General features: G+C 43.1%; 1 protein-coding gene across 1 annotated transcript; it reads left to right on the forward strand.

The window, feature by feature from the left end:
• Window positions 1–5784: 5784 nt before the first annotated feature.
• LOC119310964 (chloroplast envelope quinone oxidoreductase homolog) lies at window positions 5785–7681 on the forward strand. The gene is made up of 4 exons (XM_037586585.1): window positions 5785–5946; window positions 6059–6200; window positions 6612–6700; window positions 6820–7681. Exons 1-4 carry the CDS (start codon window positions 5878–5880, stop codon window positions 7528–7530), a joined length of 1011 nt encoding a protein of 336 aa, XP_037442482.1. The 5' UTR covers window positions 5785–5877; the 3' UTR covers window positions 7531–7681.
• The last annotated feature ends 985 nt before the right edge of the window (window positions 7682–8666 follow it).

The raw sequence follows: 8666 nt of genomic DNA on the forward strand, positions 1-8666 counted from the left end.
GTGTTGAAAATGTGCTTGCATGGCCAATGAGTTCTCGTCTAGAAAGTGCATTATCATCCATAAGCCATACCAAAAAACTAATTATTGTTGGAACTTTGTGATGGTACTTTGAAGAATGAATGCCTTACTACAATTGTTTCATTCGTTGACCAGCTTTCTATAATTTGCGAGATTGGAACAATATGGATCTATCATTTTGAAATTGTGGTTTGCGCAAACTCACAAGCATCCCACTTGAGCGGTAAAATTCAATTCATTCTCATATCCTATTTGTCCTTTAGGAATACGTCTTATAAAGTTATGACTTGTTATTCTAATTTTCCGCAGCAACGCGCGGGGTGTTATCTAGTATTTGATTAAGAGTAACTGTCATGGTAAAGATCTCTAAAGCATACCATCTATCCAATATCTTAATAGCGGTTTCTAGTGTGTTATTCGATAAATATATCTAAAGAAAGTTTTAGGGTACAAATTGCGTCGTTGATAAATAGATCTTGCAAGTTGGGTTCAATGATAAGCTCACAACATTTGCATCTCTTACTTGGAACTAAAATGGGGTCTATTGTAATAATCAATGACTAACATAAAGATAGTGCTAATTTAATTTTTGCATAGATATAATTTGGTTATTGATTGCGCTATACAAGTGGTAAATGCTCGATTGCATCGGCTGTCATATACTCTTGGCACATGTCTTGATATGACCGACACATAAATTGAGGCCACGATCACATCACTCCTATCAGTTTGGCGGCTCAAATGGGACGAAGGCCCTATTTATTCGAGTTTCTGGGACCAAATTCAACTTCGCAAGTGAAACTGAATCTGAAATCTGAAACAAAAATCTAATTTGTTTGAGACTTAGGAGAAAATTCAGCTTTGACAGCGAAGCCAAATCTGGAAGCCGAAATAAACAACGGTTTCAAATCAGTTTTCCTAGTGGAGTAGAATCTGAATTCGGGCCATTTTCAGGCCATGTTTGTTTCAGGTTTGAACTCAAAGTGTATGGCAAAGTAGAATATGTAAATCAGGTTCGCCAGTGAAGTGAATCCACATGTGTTTCGAATATAATCAAAGTTCAAACAAAAAGGTCGTAAAATCAGGTTTGCTTGTAAATTGAATCCATAGGTGATTGCATTGCCAATAAGTTCATCGAACGTTCCTTATGGCTTGTGAATAATATTTTAATCATTTCTATTTTAGAAAAAGTTGCAGGAGTTAGATGATTATTTAATCAAATTACTTCAAAAAATACATCACCATGGAATTTCTACATGCGGGTTTCTTCAATGTGACCAAATACAGTGTCATACATATGTGGCATTCTTTTAGTCTTACAACATTTAGTGTCAGTTTTATGGATGTCAAATACTATCATCAAGATCATATCATAAATCACATTCACAGTAAAAGTATGGCCTTTACGTCATTCATAACATCAAACAAAAATTGTTATTTTATGAGCAACCCCTTTACAACGAACATGATGCAATGGGTAGAGTGTACTAACATTTTAAATTAATTATGAAGAAAAATACAGAGGTAATATGTTGATGGTTATCATAGTAACTTTAACTATGTTCCCAACGCGTATATATACCTCATTACTAGCTAGTATTTTAGGACGTAGTAGTTCTTCTATCGAGTTGCAAAAGTATGCAATCAAATTGTTGTCCTTGCGATAAACTTTTAATCACAATAATGAAAAGACTAACAATTTATTCACAACTAAAATTACACATTTGACCAGTCATCTATACATCTATAACACATATGACCTACATACCTGAGGTGGACCTACCAGTCTTCTTTCTTTTTGCCTTCATACTTTTTAAAATTTTACTTCCAATATTTCACATACTCATAGAAGAACTACCCAATTTTAAGAGTGGCACTAACACCAATCTTCCTAGGTGTCTAAATCTCACTAACACCATTTGGAATTGTCCTTTCTCTTTAAGTTATCGCTTTATTCACCATCATCATATGTCTGGTGTTCTTCTGGATCCCACTCATATCACTCTTAAACATAGTGAACACTCCAGTTAAACTTGTAAGCAAATATTGTTTTGGATATTTCATATCTTTCAGCCTTTGTTTGTTCCTGGAATAAAAATTATGTTTCAAGAATATCACATAGTTATCCAACGTTTTGAAGTTTGGGTCTCATGAAAGCAAGCATATTGCACTTTGGTCGTGACAGAGCTCTAGCTTTTGTACGAAGGATGTGAGTCTCATCATACATAGCATCAGCGGCATAATATAGAAACCATGCAATAGAACATAGTCCTTCTCGGTGCTCTTCAGGATAATCCTCACACTACAGTACCAATCGTAATGTTTTAGATAGATATTTTAAAATAGTAATCAATTTCAACAGAGAAGGTGAAAACACGAGCCATTATTCTATAACTATAATGCAAATTATACTTAGAAATGTTCATAACAAGTTGCACTTTATAATTAAACAATTTTAATTTAAAAGTGTGCTTCCACTCAAACCAACATCTCTCATAATTGATTGTGAGCAATTAAAGACCCATGTCTCAATTGTTCGCCATTGATGGTAGCATCACTGATGATGAAAAATTCAACTGGTAGACCAACTTGCCAGTCACATCTCTATGTAACTCTTGTTCATCTTTCGATGGGCGTCTTCGGAGCTCAAGATTCTCTTGCCACGAATGACAAGACAACCAAATTATCTTGTTGTGTGGTCTGAACACACCCGGCTCCTACGGTTCAAGTTGTTCGTACCCATGGTAGCATGACGAGCGATGCTACACGCACGGGCTTCTAATTACGGATTTTACAGGGATGATTAGCTGGACTAATCAAATTGGAAGGGATTAGAGTGAGGGCCCCACACCACTTGAAAATCAAGGGGCGGTGGAGAGATTAGCAAGGAATATTATGTAAAAGGCTCGTAATGAGCCCACGAGTGTAGTATTATCGGTAGCATGATGCATCACGAAGTGACATGTACTATAGACAACACTACAATTGGAAGAACACTAACTTCTTGATATTTTTAATGCGAGAGATCCCGATTCCCAGCAACACCAGCATTATTTTTTTCAAATAGTGGTGGCGTCGGATAATTTGGTACGGCATTGCTACTACCATACCGCTTGCATATATTGTTTCTTGCACGCCATAGATATTTTCTGAGTTTTTTATGTGTGCTACCGTTTTCTATGGCGTGGCCCATTAGGCCTACGCCAGCACTATCCATTAGGCCCACACCAGCAAAAACTACCCTGTCCAGTAAAAACTAGTGTCCGATTCACCACGAACTCACATTGAACACCCTTCTTCTTCGTCCCTCCTTCTCGACCAACGCCACCGTCGCCCGATCACATTGCTCTTTGCCGCCGGAACTGCGCGGCCGCCGCCAACTCCGGCAAAGGAGGTGAGAGCTCCCCTCTTCCCCTCGCGAATCTTCTTCCCCTCCCCAAGCGCGTCTCCCTCCAGTGGCGGATCTGAGCTAGAAATTTCTTTTGATAGATGGAGTAGATGATTGGTTTATATATGAATGGATATGATATCTCTTTGATAGATGGATGGATGAATGGATAGACGGATAGAATGTATTATGAATGGATATGATATCTCCGGTGACGGATCTGAGCTAGTTTTATATATTAGTACTGTGATATTTAGTAGAAATTGATTTATTTGTACAAATTGATATATTCTATAGACCAACATATCTAGTTTGCTATGCAATTTGCTGTTGTAGGTCACTACATGATATCTAGTTTGCTATATATATAGGTCAACCCTCGATATTGAGATGCATGCTATCTAGTTTGATTGGTTCTATACATTGTAATATTTGAACTACTTTGCATTGGTGTCAATATTCAGTGATATGAAATTGCATATTATCCTGATCATATACGCGATGTGTTTGTAGGTCATGGCCAACAATGAGTCAGTGTGCGATGTGGACATGGCCAACAAATTAATTCTTAGACACTTATGAGTATATCATCAAGAACGTGCAAGGGGCAAATGACGAGCTAAAGGTGGAGATTAAAGCGCTACGCAAGGAGACTACTCGGCTCGTTAAGGAGACTAATGAGCTGAGGGACGAGAGAGATAAGCTCGTTGAGGATCGAGATAAACTGAAAGAGGAGAGGAGACTCCTGAGGGCTGAGAGGATTGACCTGAAGATGGACCTAGATAATTTCAAAAGAGATGGAGAGGGGGACAGAAAGAAGCTTCGCCAGTTGGGCGTGCTCCTTGATGAAGATTAGTTTTTTAAGTAGCTAGTTCATCTTATTAGTTGATGATGATCGAGTTACTAGAGTACTTGATGAGCAACTTTTGTGAAGTTTAATATCAACTTGTTAAGTTCATGAGCATCTTCTGTAATGATTATCTATTAAGTAAGTACCTAGTGTTGATGAGTATGTTCTGTTAATGAGTATCTATTAAGTAAGTAGCTAGTGTTGATGAGCAATTTTTTTATTACTGAAAAATCATTTACTGGCGTTGGACAAGTAGGCACGCGAGAGTCAAGATGAACTTAGTGTTGCCGTTGGACTTGTGACATGCCAGCATAATGTAGGATACTGCTGACGTGTCCTCCAACGCCACCACTATTTTTTAGCAATGGCGCCATATTAGCGACAACGTGTGTCTACGCCAGCAAGACAGTTTTTAGCACGCCATAGCTATGCTTTTTTCCACTAGTGAAATCACGATTACCGCACATTCAAAAGGGTGCAAATAAAATGGCTAATCAGGCAATTCATAATAGTGCGATATGGCACAACCCCTTACGTCAACGAAGGCCATGTTGCTTCGTGCAGTTTTTGCAAAAATCCATAGTGGTAGAAGAAAAATGTTGTGCGGCGAGGCCCCTTTGTAGCCACCATGTCACGCGAGGTATGGGTTGGTTCCATCGTGGAACTGCTCTCTCGGAACGTATGGAAATACTATGAAAAATTATAGAAAGTGAGATGGCATGTATCTTAATTTTTATAAAGAAAAATATACCTAATGTCATTTTTCCTTTTTAAACGGTGAAAAGTTGGTTTCTATCGTACTCTCTCTGTCCCGAAATGTAAGACGTTTTTTAAAACTACACACAAAAATAAAAATATATTCCTATAATCCAAAGAGCTTCAGTTCCTACAAAATTTCTATAGACCAACAGATGCCGAAGCGTTTAGCATGCAGGCAGCGGACTAATACGGCGTTTTGCAGGAATCCATCACTAAGGGCATGTACAATGGTACTATCTTAGAAGTGCCACGTATGATAAATGATAAGATGGAGGAGAGAGAACTCATAAGAAAAGGCTTGTTTTTTTATTGAAGAGAAGACAAAATATGATCTTTTAGCGTAATATGTCTCACCACGTTTTTAGAAATGACTAATTATTAAAGATAAGGCTAAGAGATGACCCATTATAGACATCTTTTTTTATCATCTCTAAATTACATGCAAGACTTAAGATAAGACTATCTTATAACCTTTGCACATGCCCTAACTAATCTCCACCGCCCACTGATTTTCGGGGGGCGGGCCCCTCATCCATTCTTCTTCCAATCAGTTTATTCCAGGCAAGCATGCCCGTAAATTTCTATAAAACATGCCCGTGCGTGTAGCATCGCTCGGCAGGCAGGGGAAAAACAGCAAAAGAAAAGAAAAGCTCTGGCGAAACATGGGCAGCGTCACCACTACGGCACACTCTGCGGCATCCGGACACGTTTGACAGGTTGTTGGTGATGGTTCAGGCAGGTACCGCGAGAACGGACACGTACCGTCCACAAGGGCCAACCATATCAGCATCACCGCATTACACACCACACCACCCACCAGTCTCTCTCTCTCTCTCTCTCTCTCACGGGACACGGCGCTGCCATGGCGACCCCGAGGACGATGAGAGCCGTGCAGTACGACAAGTATGGCGGAGGAGCAGAAGGCCTCGAGGTAAGATCTATCTGTGTGCACAACTGAGCTGAAAATCATCTCTTCTTCTTCTTGTTCGATGTGTTCACTGATGGAACTGACCGACTAACTCCATGGTGGATTTCACTGGCAGCATGTGGAGGTGCCGGTGCCGTCGCCGAAGAAGGGGGAGGTGCTGCTGAAGATGGAGGCGGCCAGCATCAACCCCATCGACTGGAAGATCCAGAAGGGCATGCTCCGCCCCTTCCTCCCCGGCAAGTTCCCCTTCACGCCAGGTAATTGAACCACTACGTACATTACGCATAGCTTCAGACCGGGACATGGCTACCCAATTCAGACTTGGTCGCGGCAAAATTCGCCAAAGAGATGAAAATCGCATGATACCGGCCGGCTTCATAGCTGATAAAATCTCCTCGCTATCATTTGGCTAGTGATTATGATCCCGCCCCCTGTCCGTCACAACTGCCATGCTCTGCTTTCTACTGAACTTTTTTTATTCCACTGTTCGTTCTCTGCTGCTGAATCAGAAACGAAACAAGCTTCTAAAATCCGTGCCGATTCAAGCAGCTGTTGCAGATTCTAGACATAACGACTTGAACATAGACAGTTCGAGAGGGGAAAATGACTTGAATGCAGACTAGAACAGACTGACGGCCCCTTTTACATGGGCACTACTCAAAATGCAGTGGGCGATCTGGCCGGCGAGGTGGTGGAGCTGGGCAGCGGCGTGACCAACTTCAAGCCGGGAGACAAGGTCATCTCCATCAGCTTCCCGGTAAGCAAGGACAACGCGTTCACCGCCATGGCGCCACGCTACCATTACGTCTGTACTACCCAACAGTCAAAATCTTAATATTCTGCTTCTGACACGCTCAAGGACCGTTGCCTGTGCAGAGCGGCGGCGGGCTCGCGGAGTACGCGGTGGCGCCGGCGTCGCTCACGGTGGCGAGGCCGACGGAGTTGTCCGCCGTCGAAGGTGCCTGCCTGCCGGCCGCCGGAGGCTCCGCGCTGCAGCTGCTCAAGCTCGCCGGGGTCAGCTTCGACGGGACCTCCGGCGCGACCGGCCCGAAGAACGCGCTGGTGACCGCGGCCTCGGGCGGCGTGGGCCACTACGCCGTGCAGCTCGCGAAGCTCGCCGGCCTGCACGTCACGGCCACCTGCGGCGCGCGCAACGTGGACTTCGTCCGGGGACTGGGCGCCGACGAGGTGCTCGACTACAGGACGCCCGAGGGCGCGGCCCTGCGGAGCCCGTCGGGCAGGAGGTACGACGCGGTGGCGAACTGCGCGGCGGGGGTGCCGTGGCCGGCGCTCAAGGCGGTGCTGGCCGACGAGGGCGGCACGGTGGCGGACGTCACGCCGGGGGTCGGCGCCGCGCTCACGTCCATCCTGCAGAAGGCGACCTTCGCCAAGAAGAGGCTGGCGCCGCTGATGCTGGCGCCGAGGAGGGAGGAGATGGAGTGGCTGGTGGGCTTGGCGAGGCAGGGGAAGCTCAGAACGACGGTGGACTCGAGGTTCCCGCTGAGCAGAGCACAGGAGGCCTGGGCTAAGAGCATGGAGGGGCATGCCACCGGCAAGATCGTTGTGGAAATGGGAGGCGCAGAATGAACATGAAACTGTTGATGTGTTTGTCTATGTGTGGCAATTTGAGAAATTAAGAATTATGGAATCAAGATATGCTAGCTATTGATATACAGTGCATGTAAAAACTTATGTTAAGGCACTTTAAAAAAAACGTATGTTAAGGATTAGAGCACCACCAATAGCAGCCTAAAATAGGCACCAAAAAAGGTTGGAGTAAAAGAAAATTGGCATGAAAACGTTGTTACTTGCATAAAAATGGGTCGTCTCCGACAGCTGCCCTGTAATAGGGCAGCCACACGACAGCGGCATCTGCACTTTCCATCTCAAATAACATACATATTGCATACAAAAAATATCAAACACAACTTATAAATATGTCAAAAACAAACACACCAATAATTTTATCAATCCACACCACCAAATTATTACATACTCCCTCCGTCCCATAATTATGAGACGGAGGGAGTAGTTCTCAAATCCACAACATCAAATGCAACACATATTATTCATGAAACTCAACAACAAAGTATTTTTAGCACACAATACAACATAGTTCATCACACAAATAGAACAAACATAGAGATACAGCTAGGACTATTAATTCCCATATCATGTCCACCACTCCTCCATGAGATCTTTTTGAAGATCATCGTGTGTATCCGCATCTATAATGTGATGGTACACCTTAAGAAAGTGTTCAAATTAGTCTTGCCTTCAAATCGGCCGCACAGTGTAATCCAAATCTTGCCCACGGGACCTCTCGAAAGACTTGATCATTCAAAGTACCGAGGATTCGGCCCAAAGTAGTTGTGCATCAATCAGCCATGCGCCTCTTCTCTTCTCTCCATAAAAACTCGTGGCTAAAAACGGAAGTGCCATGCTTCGGGCTCTTGTTATTGTGCATTGTCAAGATCAACGCAATATCTTCCTCCTCCTCTTCATACTCCTCTTCAATGAGGTATCGTCGCAAAAATTGGAGTCACATCAACTCTTGTACACTCGAAACTCACTATCAAGCTCAATCTTCAGTGCATAACTGCATATGCCAAGAAAAGCACAACATTATTTTACCTTGTAGGAATTCGTCGAACACCTTGTGTGCAACATGGAGCAAACAGTCTGATGGCTCGTCAACAGCTAGATGGTAGCCGGGCAGAGGT

The sequence above is a fragment of the Triticum dicoccoides genome, chromosome 5B (genome assembly GCF_002162155.2).
Source record: "Triticum dicoccoides isolate Atlit2015 ecotype Zavitan chromosome 5B, WEW_v2.0, whole genome shotgun sequence".
Classification (NCBI taxonomy): Eukaryota; Viridiplantae; Streptophyta; class Magnoliopsida; order Poales; family Poaceae; genus Triticum; species Triticum dicoccoides.

What these genes read in the sequence shown, in the direction of transcription:
- LOC119310964 (XM_037586585.1), top strand. Translation starts at nt 5,878, where the DNA reads ATGGCGACCCCGAGGACGATGAGAGCCGTGCAGTACGACAAGTATGGC. An exon ending in GAGGAGCAGAAGGCCTCGAG is followed by an intron (nt 5,947 to 6,058) that starts GTAAGATCTATC and finishes TTTCACTGGCAG; the next exon opens with CATGTGGAGGTGCCGGTGCC. An exon ending in CAAGTTCCCCTTCACGCCAG is followed by an intron (nt 6,201 to 6,611) that starts GTAATTGAACCA and finishes CTCAAAATGCAG; the next exon opens with TGGGCGATCTGGCCGGCGAG.